The sequence below is a fragment of the Asparagus officinalis genome, chromosome 3 (genome assembly GCF_001876935.1).
Source record: "Asparagus officinalis chromosome 3, Aspof.V1, whole genome shotgun sequence".
Classification (NCBI taxonomy): domain Eukaryota; kingdom Viridiplantae; phylum Streptophyta; class Magnoliopsida; order Asparagales; family Asparagaceae; genus Asparagus; species Asparagus officinalis.
In genome coordinates, this window is record NC_033796.1 from 90,857,897 (window position 1) to 90,883,083 (window position 25,187).

The 25,187-nt window shown below is 39.0% G+C and overlaps 1 protein-coding gene across 1 annotated transcript; it reads right to left on the reverse strand.

Annotated features, from left to right (window-relative positions):
• Positions 5,137-9,283, reverse strand: LOC109835422 (DNA-directed RNA polymerase II subunit RPB7-like). Its single transcript, XM_020403396.1, has 6 exons — positions 9,222-9,283; positions 8,687-8,899; positions 8,428-8,593; positions 8,285-8,335; positions 7,302-7,367; positions 5,137-5,253 (listed from the first exon to the last, which is right to left on the reverse strand). Exons 2-6 carry the CDS (start codon positions 8,800-8,802, stop codon positions 5,137-5,139), a joined length of 516 nt encoding a protein of 171 aa, XP_020258985.1. The 5' UTR covers positions 8,803-8,899; positions 9,222-9,283.

Consider the following 25,187-nt stretch of genomic DNA (forward strand, 5'->3'; position numbering starts at 1 on the left):
TGTAATCTGTATTAGATGATTTGTATTTTTTCTTTTCTCGAATTGTAATAGCTTGTTTAGGTTCCCTCGACAGGTCAGTCCTAGAACTGATGAGAGGAAGAGCTGATATCTCACTTGGTTGAGATATCCTGCTTCTGGTTCTTGTTTCCTTGGTGAAACAGGAATTCTTGTTGATCTATCTTTCTTGTGGTGCTGTCGAAGTGCTGCCGAAATTTTCACTGCACACAAAAATATAAGTTGGATCGATGACGGAGACTGGCAAAAATCCGATGGAAGGGATCATCAAGAAGTTGAATCCTGAGGAGATCTCAACACTGATGCAACTGATGAAGTTGTCGGCGGGAGAGAGCTCGACAAAGCCACAACCCAAGAAGGTGGAGCTTCCACCTATCGATGTAAAACTTGATGGACCCGCGACATATCTGAGTTGGTCGCGCCGGGTGAAATATACCCTTGCTGGGAGGAGCCTAGAGGGATATCTGACAGGGGAGAAGACTGAGCCGGCTGAGGACTCAGCAGGGAGGGATGAGTGGAAGTCCACTCATATGTTGGTGTATATCTGGCTTCTGAATTCTGTAGTCCAGCCAATTGCTGCCACAGTGGATGACCTTGGGAGAGTGCATGATGTATGGGAGAAGCTGAGGAGGACCTACGATGGGGTGAGAAATAACTTAAGGGTATTCCAGATCGAGAAAGAGATCAACGCTACAGTCCAGGGAGAGCGGACTGTACAGGAATATGCCACAGAGCTGGAGCGTTTGTGGCTCGATCACGATCACTTCTCGCCCCTGGCAAGCTGCAAGGACCCGGGGTGCAAGGAACGCGAGGCCTCTTTGTAGAAGAGGACTATGTTGTTTCTTCGAGGCTTGGCTCCAGCGTATGAGCAGAGAACGGCGTTGCTACTAACCCAGACAAAGATCCCATCACTGGAGGAGACAGTCTCGGCCATGATACAGGAGGAGAACCGTATCAGGCTACAGTCTGGGATAGATGGACTTACAGGGGAGAAGTCTGCACTGGTGGTATCCAAGCCGGATAACACTAGATTCAGAGGAGAGACTAGGCAGTGCTTTAACTGCGGAGAGGTAGGGCATCTGAGACAGATGTGCCCTAAGCCACCCAGGGAGAGGAACTGGGGTGAACGTGGTCAGGCTGGAGGCCGTGGCCGTGGGCGTGGAGGCAGGCGAGGGGGAAGAGGAGGCCACCGGGCAAACTTGACAGTGGCAGAAAGGGAAGAAGAAGCTGAGATGATCTTCACTGATGAGGATCGGGCTCTCTTGGCAGCACTGAGGAGGAAGCAGAAAGCAGTAGGCGATGTGTCTGAGGAGTCATCTACTACTTTCACTGGAGTGGACTATGCCAATTACGCCCTTAGTGCACACCCAAACGAGGGAAGATCCACCGCCTGGATAATAGATTCTGGAGCATCCAGACATGTGACAGGCAATTCCAGTGAGTTCTTATCTTACGCTCACTTAGCAGAAGCAGAGAGCATCCAAATTGCTGATGGTACAGCACAGGATGTGGTTGGTAAGGGCACTGTTAGTTGTACAGGTTCTATAACTTTATCTAATGTTCTGCATGCTCCTTCATTTCCTGTTAGCCTGTTATCCATTAGTGCCATTATCATCCAACTAAATTGTATTGTTTCTTTTGACATTCCCAAGGTAATTTTTTAGGAGAAAGGGACAGGGCGAAGACTTGGGACTGGGACACGGCGTAGCGGGCTGTGGTACTTGGACCGCAAAGGGATGGACTCAGCGTTGACTTCTGTGATGGAGAGGACAGGAATAGGAGGAGCTAAAATCTGTGCAGAAGATGAGTTGATGCTTTACCATCAGCGAATGGGACATCCGTCATTCAGTATTTTGGGTAAAATGTATCCAACTCTGTTTGGAAAAGTAAATAAACAGAAGTTGCAGTGTGATGCTTGTGAGTTTGGGAAGCAGACTAGAAGCTCTTATGTTAGTTCGGGTAGTAGGAGTTCTTGTAAGTTTAAAGTAATACACTCTGATGTATGGGGACCCTACCCAGTAAATTCTACAAATGGATGCAAGTTTTTTGTAACATTTATTGATTACTTCTCTAGAGTCACTTGGGTGTATCTTATGAAAAACAAAAGTGATGTAGTTGGCTGTTTTAAAGATTTTCATAAGCACATCCAGACTCAGTATTGTGCAGTAAAAAGTATTATGAGATCGGATAATGGGACAGAGTATACCAACAGAATACTTGGGGAGTATCTGTCAGCTCAGGGGATTCTACACCAGACTACATGCCCATACACCCCAGCTCAGAATGGGGTAGCAGAGAGGAAGAACAGACATCTCCTAGAAGTTGCTAGGAGTATAATGATGGCAATGAACGTCCCAAAAGTGTTATGGGGACAAGCAGTCTTGACTGCTGCTTACTAATCAACCGGATGCCTTCGAGTGTGTTGGACTGAAAGTCTCCTCGTAAGACACTGAAGGGAGATAACAAGGGGCCCTACCATTGAAGGTATTTGGTTGTGTGTGCTTTGTGAAGGACAACAGACCATCGGTTGGGAAGCTAGACCCTAGGGCTGTGAAGTGTATATTCGTGGGATACAATGGCACCCAGAAAGGGTATGTCTGCTGGAGCCCGGTGGAAAAAAGGTTGTTTGTCAGCATGGATGTGCGGTTTCGGGAGCTCGAGCCGTACTACACAGTGGGGATTACTTCACATTTTGGCGACTTGCCCGATACTGGAGGTACGAGGCAAGAGGGAGGGAATGGTGAGAGCTCAAGGGGGTCAATCACAATTTTGATCCCGTACTCAGTAGAGAAGGAGGATGAAGACGAAGGGGAGGAGGAGGAGACAAGGGGTGTTAGGCCTACAGCTCAAGGGGAGTTGCTTACATACAGTAGGAGGGGGAAGGAGCTAGATGTGCCTACAGTGCCAGTGCGTAGTCCCTTGTCCAGCTCTGCTCCAACTCCTGAGACACCTACACCATCCTCCACTCTAGGTAATACCACTACTCCTGTCTCTCTCCCGACACCAATATCAGCGAGGAGGACTACTCGTAGTAATGCGGGAAATCCTCCTAAGAGATATGGTTGGGATCTAGATCAATTTGTTTCCTACTCTCACATATCCCCTTCACACGGAGCATTCATTGCATCATTAGATTATGTTATTATACCTAACTGGCAGGATGCTAAGAAGGACCCAAAGTGGAAGGCTGCTATGCATGAGGAGCTGGGGGCTCTTGAGGGATGCTAAGAAGGACCCAAAGTGGAAGGCTGCTATGCATGAGGAGCTGGGGGCTCTTGAGAAGAACCAAACGTGGGAGTTAGCGACACTGTCAGCAGGGAAAAGAGCAGTGGGATGCAAGTGGGTGTTTACTGTGAAGCAGAACCCAGAAGGGAATGTTGAACGATATAAGGCACGACTGGTGGCAAAAGGGTACAGCCAGACATACGACATTGACTACGATGAGACTTTTGCATCAGTGGCGAAAATGAGTACTGTTCGAACATTGATTTCTCTGGCAACAAATGGTGGATGGCAACTACAACAACTGGATGTGAAGAATACGTTTCTTCATGGAGATCTAGTGGAAGAGGTTTATATGGAGATACCACCTGGATGTGGCACAGGACAGACAATAGGTAAGGTCTGTAGGCTGAAGAAGTCTCTGTATGGGCTGAAACAGTCCCCTCGAGCATGGTTTGATAGGTTTAGGAGAGCCATGGTTGGTATGGGATACAGACAGATCAATGCCAACCATACTGTATTCTTCAGAAGAAGTACGAGTCACATCACTATGCTAGCAGTGTATGTGGATGACATGATTATCACAAGAAATGATGAGAAGGAGATTGCTCAGCTCAAGGTAAGATTGAGCAAAGAATTCGAAGTGAAGGATCTTGGTCAGCTTCGATACTTCCTTGGGATAGAGATAGCTCATGGACCTAAGGGGATTGTTCTCTCCCAGAGGAAATATGTGTTAGATCTTCTTACAGAGACAGGGATGTTGGGGTGCAAGCCTGCTACTACACCGATTGATTAGAGTCTCAGGCTGAGTGCTGAGGCAGGAGAACCTGTTGATCGTGAGAGATATCAGAGATTGGTGGGTAGGCTGATCTACCTGAGTCACACACGTCCAGATATCTCATTTGCGGTCAGCATGGTGAGCCGCTATATGCATGACCCGAGGAAGGGTCATATGGATGCTGTGTACCAGATACTGAGGTATGTAAAGGGTGTCCCTGGCAAAGAACTAAGATTCAGGAGGAGTGGTCATGTGAACATTGAAGGCTACTGTGACTCAGATTAAGCTAGCTGCGGAGATGATCGGAGGTCTACCTCAGGGTATTGCATATTTGTAGGAGGCAACTTAGTCTCCTGGAAAAGCAAGAAGCAATCTGTGGTGGCAAGATCAACAGCTGAAGCTGAGTACAGAGCCATGGCCTTGGGGGTTGCGGAGCTGATGTGGCTGAAAAACATGCCGGTGGAGTTGAACCTTGACCAATGGGCCAAGATGAGTTTGTGGTGCGACAACAATTCAGCTATCAGCATTGCCAACAACCCAGTTCAACATGACAGAACTAAGCACATCAAAATTGATAGATTCTTCATCAAGGAGAAGCTAAACAGTGGGCTACTGGAGTTAGGCTATGTTCCAACTAAGGAGCAGGCTGCAGATTGCTTGACTAAAGGGCTTAGCTCAGTAGATTTAGCTAGAGGGTGTGACAAGATAGGCTTAATAGATATCTTTCGCCCATCTTGAGGAGGAGTGTTGAGAATGGAACGCAATTAAAGGACTTTTAGAGGACCTTTGTGTAAACCTGTTATGTAAGGCTATATAAGCCAACATTCTATCAATGAGAACCAAATGTGACAAACCCTAATATTTGAATAATAATATATGTGATAACGTGCTTATATGATTAGTTCATATACATCAACAAACAAAAGGCAAGCATATGCTGGTGACGCCCACACACAAGACATGATTTTCAAATAGGGTAAGATTGTTCAAAAATGCTGTATCAGCAAACTCAACTAAACACAGTCAACAGCAAAGACAAGAGAGGGTCAGTTACTGATGATATAGCTCATAAGAAAACTAACTAGCATGGAATATCAATTAGCAGGTTAGAAAGAATAAATCTATAAAAGTACTAAAAAAATGGAAAAAATAGATGCAGAAAGACATACAATTTCCGTGGCATCAACACGGGTTCCAATTATCTTTAATCGTACTTCACACTCTTTTTGAATTTTCACCTGCAAAGCATCACAGCAAGTTAGACCGATAGGACAAGCATTCACAATTTCTTGATTTTATTTGCATGTCGAAAGAAAATACTATACACTAAAATAAACAAAAAAATACAACAAGATCCATACATAGTACATTCTAATTTATAATCAATTAACATAACAAATGAATAAGAATATAATGAACAAGCAAAAACTTATAATTCATATGCAAAAATACCATGTCAAAGACATTTGGGTAAATAGCATGTGATGTCAAATCAAATCCGACATGTCGAGGATAGTTAATGAAAATGATGTATGTCAAATCATATCAAATCTACCGTTATATTGTGGCATTCAAGCTCACAAATATGTAAAATTTACAATGCTGGTCAGGACTAATTTTTGACAATTTATCTCTATCCTGGAGAGAGTTCTAATCGATATCTAGAGTTGAACGGATTTAGTTTTGTTTATAAAGATTAAGGTCTCGTTACTTCATCACCAATGTCTTTTCACTCGACTTTTTAAACCTTTATAGTAGGTGGAGCTGGATTAAAGGTTAGTTTTGACGATAATTCAGTAATTCCGTCTTATAATCCTCTTTTCGATATATTCTTCTTGACATTCCACATTTTTTTCTGTTAAACGAGAAAAGAACTTAACAAATTTTAAATCCAAATTCCACATTAGTCCTTATCCTTGAAATCTTGCAAGGCGGGTTTTAGGTTATCATGATATTAGAGCTTTGACTCACAGGACCTTCTATATATCAAAGGTCCAATTTGCATTCCAATTAAATAAAATAGTAGGTGCAAGATAAACCCGAAACTTATCTTTTTTGGATATGCGCGCAACATAAAGAAAATGCTTATAGCTCACGACATGAATGCCTATGGCCATGTTGTATATGCACTTATATTAGAAAATAGAAGAGCGAAAACATACACTAGCAGGACCATAATACATTATACATGTGTATAAATTTGTGTTTGTGCACATAAATCTTAGGAATTTTGAGTGACAATTGTTTGAGCAGACCCCTATTCAAGAAGCTTTTATGTATAAGCTGCTTTTCAAAATCTATTTTGTTGTGTGTCAAATCTCATTTCAGGAAAGATTGTGGATGTAATATGGAAATTTTAGGATAAACATATATCAACTCTAGAGTATTTGGTAATTACATATTCTATTGGTTCTTCTACAGGGTCTGGTTTCCATAAGACTTTCATTTCTTCTTGCCCCCTGATTATATACTGATCTCTAGACCATAGTTACACAATATGCAACACATAGCAAGTTGTGGTACAAATTCGGTTATGCAATTCGCCTCTTAGAAAACTTAGATTCGAGCAGGTGTAACTTGCTTCAGTACGCAAGTCGTTAGTGATACATTGAGTGCACTTACCATTTTTAAAGTGTATAATAGAAAATTAGAAAATAGAAAGCTAATTATGCATTTCAATATTTTTGCATACAAATACTTAAATGCTACTTTTTTATGGAAATCATTTTTTGGTGGTTGTTTTTCTTTTCACAAGCTCATATTGGAATCATAGTTTCATTTCACGTTTTATTAACATAGATATTTAGTTACAGTAAAATCATTGACTTATATATTTTATTGCGTGTCTCCCTTCACTTAATTGCGCACATTGCATTGCGTCTTGCGCATGTGCACTTAGAGGAGCTTTACACCCCACATACTTGTAAGCATACTTGTAAGCGGTATCCAATTTTGGAACCAATTCGTGTATTGGAGAGAATCGGTTTGCAAATGTAGTAGGAATCGATCGGCAGAACTGCACCACGTTTAGAGGGAGTCCAAGGAATCGCGCAAGTGTGCTCTAGACACGATGTGAAATGAATGATAAAAAAATTTTGAACATACTAGTCCACCTATTTTTCTTTTCAAGCAATAGCTAACTCCAAATTTTCTAGTGCAAACACAAAGAACAAGCAATTGTATGATACCAAGTTACCAACCACACCCAAAGATATGACTCAAAGAGTCATTTTCATTTGCAAGTATGAAATCAATTTGAGCAAGAAGATCAAAGATGGAGACTTACCGATCCATCTGATGTAGTGTAGTTCGGAACATCTCCTGATTGGAACTCCATATCATCAGGGATCAACTAAAAGACCAGAAATGCAACAGTTAAGAGAGGCAGTGATGCTTATAGAAATACACTACATTCTACATTCAATACCATGACAAAGTGTTCTGTTTGTAGACCTAAATGTTATAGATAGTTTGCCAATCAGCCACTAAACCTAGCTCGACTAAGTGTCAGCCTAAGTTACGCTCCATAGTAAGGTTGGTTGAGAAAAATTGAATGATGATGCTTCAACTGAATGCAATTTTCAATATTTTATTTTCAACACATCTGCTATAGGCCTGTAACTATATAGTACCACAGAAAATACAAGAAGGCCTACAGAGAATAAGGACCAAGGCAATGTATAAATCTCAAATTTCCTTCAGGGTTGTGACATGCATTTGTCTTTAACAAAATCAGACAATACTCTATAATACCTCATGGCTAAAAAAATTCATCAATGTGAAATCACTTCTTTGGTATTCATGTTAATTTCGGTAAAGTTGATCAAAGTTAGTCATTTAACTTCCTCAATGAAGTACAGTAAGTAACTTGAATATTAATGTTACTGCTGATATTTCAGCTAAACTAACGGGGTTGCAGGTGGATTTCTGTTTTGTTTATTAAAAAAAGATCAGTTCCAAGTTTGAGAAAACCTAAACTTTAGATGAGCATGAATTTAAAAGACGAAAAATAGTCAAAACCAAAACCTTATGAATAATTTATAAATCTTCTATCCAAAGGATAACAACGAGAACAATAATTCTCACTCGACAAAATTTGCAGCACTGATCATTCAAAGTTGCTCAGTTGAGAAGCAATATATACTTATTAAACATTATACCTCTTTGTTCAATGAATATTTCAGCACATTTGGGGGGGAAACCCAAAACTTCACTCGAACAAAAACTTAAAAGCTCACAACTCTATCAAATCAGAACCCAAAAACTCACATGATTCGACACGAAGATCTGCACCGGCCCCGCTTCCGCAAAGAAACCCATCTGCACAAAAATCACAAACAAACTCATAAGAGCCCCATTAAATTTCAACTAAAATCAATAACAAGATCCAAACTTTACAATAAAAACCGGACCTTATTGACCATAGTAACTACAGCTTCAAGAATCTCCCCTTTGAAAGGTCTGAAAACGACGCACTGATACTTAACAGGGAAAGTAACAAATCCAGTGCCCTCCCTGATGAGGCCTTTTCCAATGTCATCGACGCCAGTGATAGCAACGACAAACCCGTGACGTCCGCTTTTGATTGAGAAAATTGGATTTTGAGAAGGGCACAACTTGATATTTATACCAAAAATTATTTAGGGTTTGCGAAGAGGGGAGAAGAGAGACCTGCAGGTGCCTTCGACGTCCTTCATGAGCTTGGCGACGAGCTTGTCGCGGAGGTGGGGCCCGAAATGGCGGGGGTGGAGTTGCATGTTGCGCTCTAATTGAATGTGGAAGAACATTTTTTTTCTCCTTCTTCTTTTCTTCTAGGGTTTTTATCTTTCAATGGTGGGTTCACAAAAAAATTGCTTGGGGGGCAGACGACAAGTATCTATTTACCTAACAATAAAATATAGATATTAAAGCTACAGGGAATATCAAAGAATCATCATTGAGAAAGACTAAATTTAACATGAAGTGCATGTGTTTCTCTTACGAAACATCAAAGCATCATGATTGATTCATTCATAACTCTTTAAGCAAGCGAAAAATAGAAATTAAAAAAAAATTAAAATCCACAGTACACTCGCCACCGTGCAAGCCTATCTCTTCTACCGTTTTCCCAACATTTTCTTTTCCTTGGTATAAAAAGCTGATATCTTCCTATTAGAACTAATTAGGGTCTTTATTTAATGAGTTTTGTCGGTTTGCAGACATTTACCTAGGGCTTGGAAATTGGAGGGATTCAAGGAGGCGATGAGGAGGCTCGGCTGGAGATGGAGGAAGCAAGTCCCGACGCGATCCAGAGAGAGAGTAGACGCTGGGTACTGGGTTTTGGGTCTAGTGCTTGTTTGGGCATTTTGGGTTTTAAGTGTTTGGGCTTTGATTACTCGGCCCTAAGGAATAGGCTGGCCTGTTTGGATTTGGAGGGGTGAAGGGGAGTTAAGGGAAACTGAGTGAAGGGAAGGGAAGAAAAGGGAAGGAAGTTCTCTTCTCCTTGGTTACACCCCAATTTGGGGGTAACAATTTTTATATTATTAGGGGGTGAACCAAGGGGAACTAGGGTGAACCTCCTAAGTGTTCCCAAACAAGGTGAATGGAGGTGAATGGTTCCCCTAACTTTCCTTCACCCTCATTCCCCTCAATCCAAACAAGTCTGAGAGGGCTGGTGTGCAAATTGCTTAAATTACGGGGAAAAGATTTTAATTCCACAAGGGGATAAATAAGTAATATCGGAATTTCTAGGAGCGCAGCTACCCCCAGAGCGCCATGTCAATCCGTTTAATAAGACTAGAAAAAAAAAAGATAATCGAAAGTTAGTTTTTTTAGGGCATCAAGAATATTTTGATTACGTGTATAGTCTAGACATGGTGTCAAAACATGAATATAATAATATAAAAACAAATTAAAGAGTTAGAAAATTCAGGTCTGATCGGGAGCAGTCATGATATCACTGCCCTAGAAGATTAAGGACCCGCCTATCGCCCTGGCGTAATTTGTCCTCTCTCCCCTAACGGTAAAAACCCCCGGAATCGGCCGGCCTCTGCACTCGGGCGTGAGTCACAGAGCTTATGCTCAGACGAAAACGGTTGCCCAGCAAATAGAAATATAAATATGTAGCCGAAATTTCTTGGAGGTATGAGAGTAGAGAAGAGAAGAGAGTTTAGAAGTTTTCCTCTTCGTTGGTGTGTTTCTGAATGAGCTCCAAGCCTGCTTTTATAGGTGATGAGAGGTGTAACCCCCGCTGAATCCAAGGGACCGTTACGCACAAGTTTTGCTTCCGTTACCCGCATGCAGCCGTTACAGAACGTGTAAAACGTGCAAAAATAAAAGCTTGAGAAGCAAAAAGGTGTGCGTGTGAGGCGTGGCGTGGCGCGCGTGCGGGCGTGGCGTGCTTGCGCGCGCGCGTGGTAGATATGCAAAGCCTACAAAACCCAAAACACTATTCAAAGCACAATAAAGAGAGAACCATTATATACCCTTTACTATTCATCTCATTTTTCAACGTGTGACTATTCACAAAGGCAAAATTGCCTTTTCATGAACAAAGCTTCCAACAAGACCTTCTGAAGAGTACGAGAAAAAAGTGTATCTACAAGCAAAATGAGCTAAATCATATGCGTAAGCGTTACCTGTGCGCCGGATATGAAGAATGAAGGAAAAGTTTAAATCTTTGAAAAGAGGACAACAATCATCGAAAGGGCAAGATAGGTGCTGAGGGTCGACGATCGCTCTGTAAAGCATCAAGAACCAGAGGAAGACAGTCAGATTCTAAATTGATATCCATCCAGCGTGTAGATAAGGCAAGGAGGAGAATAATTAGAAAATCATCAGCTTCCATTCAAAGAGTAGCTAGAGGAGGACCAAAGGTCCGAAGGAGAAGCGATGATGTTCAAGATAGTTGTAGGCGATGACTCCAACTACAAAAATATCTTCACATCGGGTCTTCTAAATGAACCAAGAAATAGTCGTAGTAAAAATAATTGTGAGGAAGTTTTGTATGAAAGTTGAAAGGTGGATTCAACTACTAGTCAAACCATTTGGCAAGGGACAAGGCTCAAGGTACGACATAATTCATTCTTCACCAAATACTTCTAATGTAAACATAAGAGATGGGCAAATGATCAAGAGTCTCATCTTTGAGATAACATAATGGGCATTTTTTATAGGTTGCCTCGAATACTCAAATCTATATTGCTTTGGGAGTTCTTTTTAGGTTGGTTTGTTTTGATCAAAAGTCCTACTTACATTAGACTTTGTACAACCAATCATATTAGACGTTTATTTCTACTTGAACTCTTGTTAGGTTTTAGGACACGTAGACTTCTATTCCTATTAGAACTCTTATTCCTTAGCCAGCAAGGAGCTGAGATCTTCAAGGCTATGTAAGAACAGTCTTTCAAGCCAATTAGATGCATCAATCTTCAGACCACCAATCAAGAAGAGAGAGTTTTTTTGTGAAGCCTATTTGATAGTCTTCTCTTTTGTTCCTTTAGTTGAGAGTTGTATTAGGCTTTTGGGGTGTTATTTAGGATTGAGAGATTGAGAAATTCCACTTTATATTCCTCACAATTAGTAAAGTTTTCTCCTCCTTCGCCCGTGGACGTAGGCTACAAGTCGAACCACGTAATATTCCTCACAATTAGTAAAGTTTTCTCCTCCTTCGCCCGTGGACGTAGGCTACAAGTCGAACCACGTATATCTTTGTGTTCGTGTGTGCTACAAGTCGAACCACGTATATCTTTGTGTTCGTGTGTTCTTGATATTTTTCGTGCTCTCGTGTGATTGTATTAGCTTATCTTGGGGAGTTTGTCATAAAAAATTAGTATCAGAGCCATCGGCTATCGATCGGACGAGAAGATGATGATAACTACTACGAAGTGAGATATCGAGAAGTTTGACGACAACATCAGTTTTAGCCTTTGGCAAGTTAGGATGATCATCGTATTGACATAGAGTGGATTGAAGAAGACTTTGTTCAGTAAGTTGAAGAAACATGCTACTATGACGGAGGAAGATTAGAACGAGTTGGATGATAAAGCTCTCACAACGATCCAGTTATATTTGACAAACGAAGTTTTGCAAGAAGTTCTCACGGAGAAAACAACCACTGATTTGTGGTCTAAATTGGAGGATTTGTATTTGACGAAGTCGCTCACTAATCACCTCCTCTTGAAGCAACGTTTGTACACACTTCGGATGTCGGAAGGAACACCCATCAAATCTCATATTGGTGAATTTAATTCTGTGATTACAGATTTGAGTAAGATTGATGTTAAGTTCGATGATGAAGATCAAGCCCTATTGTTATTATGTTCTTTGCCGCCTTCCTATAAACACTTCAGGAATACTATGATTTACGGTCGAGATTCTATTGGTATCAAGGACGTCAAAGAGAACTTATTGAATAAAGAGAAGATCGACAAAGAGTTAACCATAAGTAAAAGTGGTGATAAAGCTGATGGCTTGTTTGTTCTAACAAGTATAAGCCGAAGCGCAGGAATTTGACCTGTAGATATTGCAAGAAGAAATGGGACATCAAGACCGATTGTTACAGATTGAAGAACAAAAATAAATAAGAAGAGTATAAAGAAAAATCAAAGGAGGACTCCGTTGAAGTTGATATTGATGAAGATGTAATTTTGTTGGCTACAGATGATATAAACAGGAGCATGGATGATTGAATTTTGGATTCGGGTTGATCCTATCATATGTGTCCTAATCAGGATTGATTCACCATTTATGAAGCTATTGATGGTGGAGTTGTTTGTATAGGAACAACGCCTCGTGCAAGATTGTTTGGAAAGGCACAATTCGGATTAAGATGCATGATAGAGTCATTAGGACTTTGACAGATGTTAGGCATGTTCCAGGTTTAAGGAAGAATCTCATCTCTTTGGGCATTTTTCATAACATTGGATGTAATTTTTTAGGTGAAGGTGGAGTTCTTAGGGTTACAAAAGGCTCTTTTATGGTTATGAAAAGAAAGAAGATCGGCAGCTTGTATGTTATGTAGAGTTCTACCATTATCGGCTCGACTACAGTTGCATCGTCAATGTCAGGAGTTGATACTACCAGATTATGGCATATGAGACTTAGTCATATGAGTGAGCATGGATTAACTGAGTTGAGTAAGAAGGGTCTTTTATGTGGACAGAGTACAGGAAAATTAGGATTCTACGAGCATTGCATCTTTGGAAAGAAGAAAAGAGCCAGCTTTAGTATGACAGTGTATCAAACTAAATGTACTTTGGATTATATCTATTCAGATCTTTAGGGACCTTCTCAAGTTGCCTCGAGGGGTGGTAGTTACAGATATTTGCTAACCTTCATTGATGACTACTCTAGGAAGGTTTGGGTCTACTTTTTGAGACATAAAGATGAGGTGTTTGTGACTTTTAGGCAGTGAAAGTCTTTGATTGAGAAGCAGACTAGGAGGTTGATTAAGAGGCTTAGAACTGATAATGACCTTAAGTTTTATGGAGGATAGTTTAATGAGTTCTGTAAGAAGGAGGGAATGGTTAGACATCGTATAGTCCTTCGCATGTCGCAATAGAAGGGAGTGACAGAACGTATGAACAGAACCATATTAGAGAAAGCTCATTGTATGATGTTAAGGCAAAAGTAGTGAATACAGCTTGTTACTTAGTGAATCGGTCACCATCTACTGCTATTAGTTATAAAACTCCATAGGGGGTTTGGTTCGGTAAGCCTACAGGTTATTCTAATCTTAGAATATTTGGTTGTCCTGCATATGTGCATGTTAGTCAAGGAAAACTTGAGCCGCGAGCGAAGAAATGCATATTCCTAGGTTATGCATTGGGTGTTAAGGGCGTGTTTGGTTTACCCTAAATTATTGGAAACAATGTGTTTTTTAGGATTTGGAACAAAAGTAAGTTTTTTGCCATTTTAGGATTCCAAAAGTTGGGTTTGTTTAAATATTTTTTTAAAGAAAATGTTTCTTAAAAAGCCTCTAAACAATGACTTTTTTGGACAGCCTAATTCCTTTTTTTGGCTAGAAAATAGGCTAGAAAGCTGACAACCCGCTGACAACTCATCATTTCCTCTTACAACTCTTCTTATTATTTGGAAATGAAACAAACTTGAGTTTTGGATATGCTTTTCTATTCTTTACTTTATCATTCCATATCAAACACAAGTTTTGGATTCCTTAGATATCCTAAAGTATTTTTAAATTTGGCTTCTTGTCAGAGAATTCATTTCCATAATTTTATGGAAATGAACCAAACAGCCCCTAAGGGTTTTAGGTTGTAGTGTCCTGATCCGAAGTCTCCTAAGATTATTATTAGCCGTGATGTTACGTTTGATGAATCTGCTATGTTCCACCAGAAACAGTTATTGGTTTCAGTTGATGATAAGGCGCGCACTATAGGACATAAGGCAGAGTTAGAAATTCATGATTTAGCTCTTCAACATGATAAGACTATGGGAGTTCAGCAGCCAGATCCCGTTTAAGTAGATGAAGCACCTCGGAAGCTGCAGTAAGAGCGGGAATATACATTGCTAGAGATCGGTATAGACAAGATATCCGACCACCACAAAGATATGAAGATACAATAGCTTATGCATTGTCGGTTGGCAATTTTTTGCCCTTCAGCTATTTAGGAGCTACTTCAGGTAATGACTTCGCTAATATTTACGGTTGTCGTGCAGACAATTCAGTTGATTTGTTGATGAGGCCTCTTTCAGTTAGCAAGTTCAACCTGGGCTTGGACTTGATCGATGCGTGCCACACTTAGATGCTCTGCGGGGCTATTGGAGAAGGTGGAGTAAGTTAGCTTATTTTGAAGCAAGGAATCTTCTACGCATTTGAGTCAAGGTGGAGGTTTGATATAGGTTGTCTCAAATACTCAAATCCATATTGTTTTGGGAGTTCATTTTAGGTTGGTTTGTTTTGATTAAGAGTCATACTTACATTAAACTTTGCACAACCAATCATATTAGAGGTTTATTCATACTTGGACTCTTGTTGGGTTTTAGGGTATTTGGACTTCTATTCCTATTAGAACTCTTATTTCTTAGACAACAATGAGCTGGGATCTTCAAGGTTATATAAAAACAGTCTTTCAGGCCAATTAGATGCATCAATTTTCAGAGCACCAATCAAGAAGAGAGAGTTCTTTTGTGAAGCCTATTTGATATTCTTCTCTTTTGTTCCTAAGAGAGAGTTCTTTTGTGAAGCCTATTTGATATTCTTCTCTTTTGTTCCTTTAGTTGAGAGTTGTATTATGCTTTTGGGGTGTTATTTAAGCCTATTTGATATTCTTCTCTTTTGTTCCTTTAGTTGAGAGTTGTATTATGCTTTTGGGGTGTTATTTGGGATTGAGATATTGAGAGATTCTACTCTGTATTCCTCACAATTAGTAAAGTTTTCTCCTTCTTCGCTCGTGGACGTAGGGTACAAGCGGAACCACATATATCTTTGTGTTAGTGTGTTCTTGATATTTTTCGTGCTCTCGTGTGATTGATATTAGCTTATCCTGGGGAGTTTGTCATAACAACATTTCCGGTAAGTAAACAAACCAATCCTAAGGAGATTATACTTTGATGCAAAACCATCAAAGAGAGCCCTCAAAAAGAAAGTCTTAATGAGAGGTGGAACCTTGTTGTATTTCATAATCAACTGCAGAAATGAAGGGGAGATCTGAGGTTGTTGTTCTAACCCAACTGTATGATTGATAGATTTGGAGGTGAACATTGACGATAAGAAACCGTTCCAGGAGAGGGTGCTATCAATGGATCCATCTGGTGCATACTAGCTATGGATTCTCCTTTTAAGGGTGGAATTTGTTATGGTTGGTTAAAAAATAGTCCTAATGAAGTTGATATTCATGGAGTTTGGAATGTGATCAATGAGGTCTACAACCATATTGATATCGAAAGGAGAGGAAATAGGAGGGAGAATAGGATCAATGATTATCAAACCAAATGTCACTCCAAATAGAGATATTTCTACCATTACCAAGTTTCCAAGTGTATGCCTTCTTGATATTATCCCTCCTATATTAAACATGTAAGGATCATATCCCTCTTTGAAAAAAATTTGGCCGTAGATTCCCATCGAGAAGTTTTGAGTTGCTAGATTTCATCGAGCTCTAAGATATTGACATGTGCAATATGCATTTTCCTTCAAGTGGTAATCAAAGTTATTTTATGATTTGCTAAATTAGACTTTTTGGGTTTCAAATGTGGTTTTTGATTTTTCATAATGGTTTGGCCCTAAGAGAAAGAGGTTAATGGGCTAGCATGCTAATTAAGCTTAATGTATTGGATCCATTTGAAAGGTGATCCATTTGAAAGGAACTATTAGTTTGGGTTGAGATTAGAGAGTTTGGAGGTAAAAAAGAGGTTGCATCAACAATCCAAGATAAGTATTCTCTTGGTCAAATGTTTGTCATTTGGAAATTTTAATTTATGGGGTTTTGAGATGTATGTACCAATCTAACAAATAGGCTTAAGTATACACTTTTGGGTTTGCCCAAATTGTATATGCTGGCTAGCATACTCACATGCCCGTCATGTGAATCAAGGACACTGAGCATGACAAAAACATTACGACACGTTGTCGAAACTAAGGGTTGCAGTTATAATCTAAAATTTTCCACCCTTAAGATAATTATCAACATGAATAATGACCTGGATTGCATCATTAACATCAACAAATTGCTAAGTAAATTTGCATAGTTGAGCTAGATTGGCACTTCGGATGTCAAGACACCGTTGATCTATTGGTCTTTAGAATTTTTCCGGCTCACCGAATGAGCCTTCCTTATCAATGGATTGTGGTTCCATCAAAAGCATCGGTAGATTCAATCGAATTGGTTGAAAATTTTCTTTCAAAAGTTTAGTGATCGCCATATATAGACTAGCAGGCTTGACAAAGTTGACGGAATTAGGACCTTCTTCCTGATTGTGACAAAACCTTATTCTTCCAACCTACAAGCTTGGATAGATTTTTGGAAATCAGATCATCAAAGTCTCCATTTTGACTTGCTTAGGAGAGAATGTGAGGACCAATATATTTGTAATTAGTAGTTATCTCTTCGACCATGAACATGCAAAGGATCTTGCTTTTCGTGTGAATTGATGTGGCATGGCTAAAATGAATTGAAGATTTGTCAAAGTTGATGATTTGCCTTGAGATTTTGTTGAAGGTAGCAAGGGTGTCTTCGAGCACCCTATATTCTAGGTCATTGCATGAACCAAAAGGGAGGACGTTGTCGGCGGACATGAGACGAGTGAGGGGTATGTTATTGTGTGACAAATTGAGATCCTTGATTAGTCCAAGGTGGAGACTTTGATTTTAACATTCCGAAGAGCAATTTAATTTTTGATGATGATGATTAAAAAGGGGCAAAGAGATCGATCAACCTTGATGCGAACCTCTTTAACTCCAAAAGTGACCTTTAAAGGTACCATTGATGATCACGAAGAAGGTCGGAGCTGATGTACACTAGTGGATAAGTGATCTGCAAGCTACATCAAAACCCATTAGAAATTAAATATTGTCAAGCTCTAGCTACACAACCCTATTGGAAGTTTTTGACATTGTCAGGTTTTAGCATCCAAAAACCTAGCTAGTCTTACTTTGGTGGATCTGAGGCCGTGAAAAACTTCTCTGGCTTATATGGTGTTGTTGATAATGCTTCTTCTCTCAATGAAATCTCCCTGGAGCGGAGAGATATGGGATTTGAGACAGGGTTTGATATGGTTAGCGAGGAGTTTGGTTATGAAGTTCCTACATATATTAGTCACTTAATCATTCTTAATTGAATATTAGTCCCTCAAATCTCAATATTTTCTTGCTAATCCCTCATATATATCTTTATTTTTCTTGCAATTTCATCCATCTGTTAGAATTACTGTCAGTTTCTCCAACTCTACTTGAGTATACTCTTAACCCAACATCTAGAATTACCTAATTGCCTTGTGTACATATTGCACTCTCAAGTAACCCAAAGTTCATTTTGTTCCCAAAATTTTCCCGCTCCACGAAAAGGTTTGTGAGATGAGTTTGGGTTTGGGCTTGGTAAAGCTCTTGAACATTGGAGACGAAAGAGTTGATAGACTGGGTTTTAGAATGATCACGGCTTGTTGGTATAAACCCGTTAAGAGCTGAGTTGGTAAGATTTTAAATAAGAGTGCTAATTATGGGTGACATTATAATGAAAAAAAACGCCACTTTTTGTTAAAGTTTATGGATTTCACCCTCATAAAGTTACCTAACAAGAGAGACGGAATTGCCAGAAAGAGAAGATCTAAGGGACTAATGAGCAAATACTCAACTTTGATGGACTAATATGCAATTAAGAATCACTTATGCAATTAATCCAAAAGGAAAATGATGTGGCAATTTCCTTTGTTTTTTAATTTAAAATCAAACTTCAAATTGTTTTCAAAATAGTTAAATCACTCTGTCTTGCAACTAACTTATTTTGAATCATTTAAACTTTAGTATTCCAACAAGTTCCTTTTTGTGTCAATTTCATGTGCATGTTAGTTTCGACATGGAGAATTACATGATTCTTTGCGGGATAACAAAAGGTGTTAATTATTTACTAAAACGAAGAAGAAGAAGAAGAAGAAGAAGAAGAAGAAAATCAGCAAATTAACCCAAGTTATGCCACCCACCTGTCATGAAAGAAGATGAGCAGGGGACATGATGGGAGGGCAAAGGAATAAAAATTTAAGAGGCAAAAGATGCTGAGTGTAAAAGAGAATCGAAAATAATTTTGGAAAGATGAAGTTGTTTGGTTGTTGCCCCCTAATCGCCAAAAAAATGATTAAGATATATTAATATAGTTTTTTAATTGGAATTGGTCTTTACGTTTTCTACTTCCATCTTATTTCGGTACTTTTTTAGGGAAATTTAAAATTTGAATTGTTTCACTAGTCTATTGCAATAAAAAATTTTCATTTTCCCTCTAGCTTTTCTAAATGCTGTTGTAATTAGTAATTACAATATAGGACATTTTCGATACTAGTCCCCAAATTTTTTAATATTTTGAAATTAGTCCTGAAATCTTCATATTTTGAAATTAATCCCCACAAAACTTTAAGTGGTTTGCAATTAGTCCCCTAAATCTTCATAGTTTAAAATTAGTTTCCGAATATCATAAGTGTTTTGAATTTAGTCCCCAAAGACTTAAGTGTTTTGTAATTAGTTTCCAAAATCTTAATTGTTTAGGATTAGTTCCCAAATATATTAAGTGTCTTGAAATTAGTCTCCAAAATCTTTCAATCTAATGATAGCTAAAGGAATTTATTTGAAAAGACTTAAAAGAGTTGAGGGGCTAATTTTGGAATTTAAAGATATCAAGAACCAATTTCAAAACACTTAAAGATTTGTGGGACTAATTTGGAAAAATATGAATGATATGAAAAACAAATATAAAAAACCCTACACTATTGTAAAGTTTATATGCAACAACTTATTATCTTTGTCAGAAATCTTAGGGTAAATTATACTTAAAAATCCTATTGTTTACCTAATGTTGCACATATAGTCTCAATTGTAAAACCCTTCACTTAAATATTCAAAAGTTTCAAAATGTTATACCTACTATTGGTTATGCAAACGTGGGGCTTTCCCCTAAAGAATCTTATAAGACACTCACATGCTATTATTAGAATATTTCAACTCTTATTTTCTACTAAATTTATTATTAAACATATAAAATCCTATTCTAAACCTATTCTAATTCTATTTTAAAATAAGATTGTGATAGATTTAACATAAAAATAAAAATTGAAATGTTTTGAAAATATCAAGTGAATGCCATATGACACATCTGCATAACCGAGAATACTAAAATGCCACCTTTTGAAACTTTGGGGTATTTAAGTGAAGGATTTTACAATTGAGAGTATATATGCGCTATATTAGGTAAAGAATAGGGCATTTCAGTGTAACTAACCCTAAATCTTATTTTATCTTACAACAAGATTAGTAGTTGTCTTAAATTCTCTGAAATTGAAAAGTTTTAAATTCTTAAAAGACAATTAAGAATCATTACATAACCTCTCAAATAACAAATGCTAATCACATTTCAAGTGCCATATTATATTTATACTGTCACTAACAAATGTGCGAGATCTTTTTTGGAAATTGTCAAAAATAGCTCTTCTTCTCCTTGATCGACCCTACTTTCACCAAATCAACAAAATCCACTATTTCTTTCTTTATTCTATCTTTTTTTCCTTTATATGTTTGGCAACTGGAAACTAAATAAAAAATAAAAAGTGAAGTGAAAGTATTTTTTGCATAAAGAACTTTCTCTTCACTTTCTATTAGGGTCTGTTTGTCTCAAATCCCAAAAATATAGGAAAACAAATCTAGTAGTAAAAGTTTATTTCCATGCTTTTCCATGGGTTTCAAGGACTTTGTTTATTTTTCTCGTTCCACCCAAATAACATGTGCTAGATTTGATTTCCATGACAATCCCAATTTGGAAGGGGGAAAAAAGAAAGCACTTCGTTGAGTTGGTTGGGTTTACTCACTTTCTAGTTACCCAAGTGAGGTTACCACCCAAGAGAATCCTCATACAAACCAACCTGCTAACTTTAACAAAACAAAACTAAAAAAAAAAAAAAGAAGAAGAAGAAGAAGAAAGAAAAGAAAGAAAGAAAAAAAAGAAGAGACAACGGTCATATGGAGAGCTCCAATGTTCAATTGCAATTGTAACAACATGGAGCATCTAAGGAGACAAGTAGTTGGGCATATACAAATACATCAATATATTATGAGTGCCTTCCTAATAAAGCAACAATGTATCAATAAAAATAAAGCCAACATACTTGCTTGTTCCTGACGCAGCGCGGAAGTTGTAACCTCGGAATCCACCAAGGGTGTTCTCTGAATCCACAAAGAACGATCTTCGAATCCACGAAGAAATATTGAGGAAAAACAAAATTTTATTAATCAAAAGTTATGCCTCTAGGGCTTACAAGACTCTTCTTAAATAGAAAAAAGAAACAAGACTCCCACAAGGACTCTAATTCCTACAAGGACTCTCAACTTACCAAAAATGGTAAAAAATTCCTAAAACATTAAAACTCCTAAAAAGACTCCTTATGATTAGGAAAGTCCTCCGGTCAAATCTGAGATCAAATCGGATTTGTTTCCTAAACAAAACAGACTCTAACTCAGATTAAGCATCCTACATCAGTCTCCCCTTGTTGAAAGAAGCTCGACCTCGAGCTTATAATTGTTAGAATAGTAGCTTCATCGATAAATATCTTTCTTAACCTGCATCGATCAGCATCTGCCTTGTACTTAGCATTGATTTTCTCCATCTGTTGTTTTACCTCTTCACCTAAGACTTCTTCTGACTCAAATTCTTGAATAAATCTTTCACACACCATGTGTATGTGTCTGACAGCATGTGGATCTGCAATTGACTTGAAAAACTCCTCAAAATATGTTCCATGTTGCTTCTCATATTCTAGTGCTGAAAGTATCATCACCTTGAAATTATTAACAATCTTTGCTTCCAGAGAAGAGAATCCCGCGTCATACTCCATACACAATTCTTTCATCTCCTTTGTCTCTAGCCCTCCACCAAGCAATTCACACATACCATCAATTGCATCACTCTCTATTTTATCTTTCTCCTCTATCAGGACAACATCAATTACATCACTCTCTATTGCATCACTCTCTACTTTAAGAATATCATGCATATCATCCATCTTCACTATCATATCGCCATCATGAATCTCATGCATATCAAGTGTTTGCTCCTTAGGAGGAATTTCGGTAGATGCATGTTCTTCTTTTACAACCAAATGATAGACCTCTTCAGATTGCTTCAAGTTTTCTGTTAAAGTCTCGTTGTTTGTCACTAAATGTTTCTTCTTCTCAGTAGCTTTTATCTTAAATGGCTCCTTTTCTGTAAGAGACTTGAGCACAATTCGTCGTCCATCTTTCTTGAAGATATAAACATTGTCTCTGCTCCTATGGGTAGCTCCATTATTGAATTGCCATGGCCTACCTAAAATCATATGACAAGTATCCATCTCGACTACATCACATAATGCCTCATTCACATAAGTTCGGCCAATGGAAAAGGATACCCGATACACTTCATCAACCTGTACGTCATTACCCTTGCGAATCCAGCCGATCTTGTAAGGAGCGGGATGCTTCTCCGTCTTCAGTCCTAACTTCTCCACCATGCGCCGAGAGACAATAGTCTCGCTGCTCTGATACCAATTGACGCAGCGCGGAAGTTGTAACCTCGGAATCCACCAATGGTGTTCTCTGAATCCACAAAGAACGATCTTTGAATCCACGAAGAGCTTCGAATCCACAAAGAAATATTAAGAAAAAACAAAATTTTATTAATCAAAAGTTATGCCTCTAGGGCTTACAAGATTCTTCTTAAATAGAAAAAGAAACAAGACTCCTACAAGGACTCTAATTCATACAAGGACTCTAATTCCTACAAGGACTCTGAACTTACCAAAAATAGTAAAGAATTCATAAAACATTAAAACTCCTAAAAAGAATCCTTATGAATAGGAAAGTCCACCGGTTAAATCTGAGATCAAATCGGATTTATTTCCTAAACAAAACAGACTCCTAAATTATTACTAAAAATAGTAAAAACGGACAAAATTGTAATTATCTCTCAAACCGTAAGGAATTTACCGAAACTGAGAACGCAAACCGAACCATACTTCTCAGTATCTTGCATGGACCATACTTCTTATTCTTCAGTTTGTTGTAGGTGCCCACAGGAAAACGTTCTTTTCTCAAAAACACCATCACCATGTCTCCCTCTTCAAACACCTTCTTCCTCCTGTGTTGATTAGCATCGACTTTATACTTAGCATTAGACTGCTCTATCTTCTCCTTCACCTCCTGCGGAATAGCACGTATCTTATCAACCATATGATCTGCAGGAACACTCTGTCCAGGAAGTTTAGGCAACGGGGCTAGATCAAGATAGTGATTCGGAAGCCTTCCATACACAATTGCAAAGGGTGCCTTGCCTGTAGTCCGACTCTCCATACAGTTGTAGGCAAATTCAGCATGTGCCAAAGCAAGATCCCACTGTTTTGGTCATTCGCCAGAAATAGATCTAAGAAGATTGCCGAGGGTGCGATTGACCACTTCAGTTTGGCCATCCGTTTGGGGGTGATAGGCAGTACCGAACTTGAGAGAAGTGTTGAATCTCTACCACAAAGTCTTCCAAAAGTGTGATAAGAACTTGGAATCTCTATCGGATGTGATGGATTTTGTCACTCCATGAAGACGAACTATCTCCCGAAAGAAAAGATTAGCAATGTTGCTCGCATCCGCAGTCTTCTTGCATGGAATAAAGTGCGCCATCTTCGAAAACCTATCAACCACAACAAAAATAGAATCCATCCCTCGTTGGGTTCTAGGCAGCCCCAACACAAAGTCCTTGGAAATATCATGCCACGACGCATCAGGAACTGGTAAGGGTGTATACAATCCTGTATTCTGAGACTGTCCCTTAGCAACTTGACAAATTGGACAACGCCGCACATATCTTTCTGCTCCCTTCTTCAACTGAGGCCAATAATACCGTTCTTCAATGGTTGCAATTGTTTTATCACGTCCCAAATGTCCTCCTAGTCTGCCAGCATGAAGGTCTCGAATTATCTGCTCTCTTAGTGAACTCTGGGGTATGCACAATTGATCGCCATGAAATAGATAACCATCCTGAATATGAAAGCCTTTGACTGATTTATTTTGAAGACAGTCATCCCAAATCTTCTTAAAATCTTCATCCTCTGCATACAGCTCCTTAACTGATTTATTTTGAAGACAGTCATCCCAAATCTTCTTAAAATCTTCATCCTCTGCATACAGCTCCTTAAGATACTCAAACGCAATCACTTCAGCCTTCAAAGTTACCAACAATCCAGCTCTCCTACTGAGTGCATCTGCAACCTTATTCTGTTGCCCGGATTTATGCTTCAAAACAAAGGTGAAACACTGTAAATATGCAATCCAGCGAGCATGCATATGGTTGATGGTAGTCTGACTATTAAGGGTCTTCAAAGCCTGATGATCAGTGTGAAGCAGAAACTCTCTCGAGATCAAATAGTGCTCCCAATGCTTCAAAGACTGAACTATGGCATATAACTCCAGCTCATATGTGATCCACTTCTGCCGAGCTTCGCTGGGTTTCTCACTGTAAAAGGCAACTGGACGCCCTTCCTGAGATAAAACACCACCAATTCCTATGATGGACGCATCACAATCAACTTCAAAGACTTTTTGAAAATCTAGAAGTGCAAGCATAGGTGCGGTGGACAACTTCTCCTTGATCAGTGCAAAGCTACGATCTGCATCTTCCCCCAATTGAACTTTCCTTTCTTCATGCATTCAGTTATAGGTGCTATAATGCTGCTGAAATTTCTTACAAATCTCCTATAGAATGTTGCTAGGCCATGAAAACTACGAACTTTGCTGACAGTCTTCGGGGTAGGCCAATCTCTAATGGCACGAACCTTCTCTTCATCAACATGAATACCCTCTGCACTAACAACAAAGCCTAGAAACACGAGGCTACTGGTCATGAAGTTGCACTTCTTCAGATTCCTATAGTGTGGCAGATTTGGTAGTCGGGATCCAGGGATAAGGTCGATCTGATGTTGAACGTCCCTAAGCATGGGTAATTCAGAAGGAAGATCATCAGGCATAACTGCATCAAACTGCTGTAAGAGGGTCTGTACTTCAGATGAAATTTCAGCAGTGGCAGACTCATCTTTTCCCGAAACTACAAGGGCATAAATCTCATCAGACTGCTTCACATCTTTCATAAAGTCTTCATTGTCAACGACCAAGAAATTCTTCTTTTCAGCCACATTGGTTTTGACAGGCCCCTTCTTGATTAGAGGCTTGAGCACAATTCAGCGACCATCCTTCTTGAAGATGTAAACGTTATCTTTCCCCCTATGCGTGGCATCAACATCAAACTGCCAAGGTCTGCCTAACAACATATGAGAGTTGTTCTCCATCATCATCAGCATCCAACCCATCATCATAGTCTTCATCATTGTCTCGGTCTGTATCTTCATCTTCATGATCCACCATGTTCATAGTACCTCTTTTAGGGCACTGATTAGATCGATGACCAGGCTGTCCACATCTGTAACACTTGATCGGGTCAGGTTTGGCATAAGAGTT

Coding starts and splice junctions, on each gene's coding strand:
- LOC109835422 (XM_020403396.1), bottom strand. CDS start 8,802: ATGTTCTTCCACATTCAATTAGAGCGCAACATGCAACTCCACCCCCGC. Junction 8,594..8,686: donor GACGTCGAAGGCACCTGCAG/GTCTCTCTTCTC, acceptor CTCAATCAAAAG/CGGACGTCACGGGTTTGTCG. Junction 5,254..7,301: donor ACACTACATCAGATGGATCG/GTAAGTCTCCAT, acceptor GATGCTTTGCAG/GTGAAAATTCAAAAAGAGTG.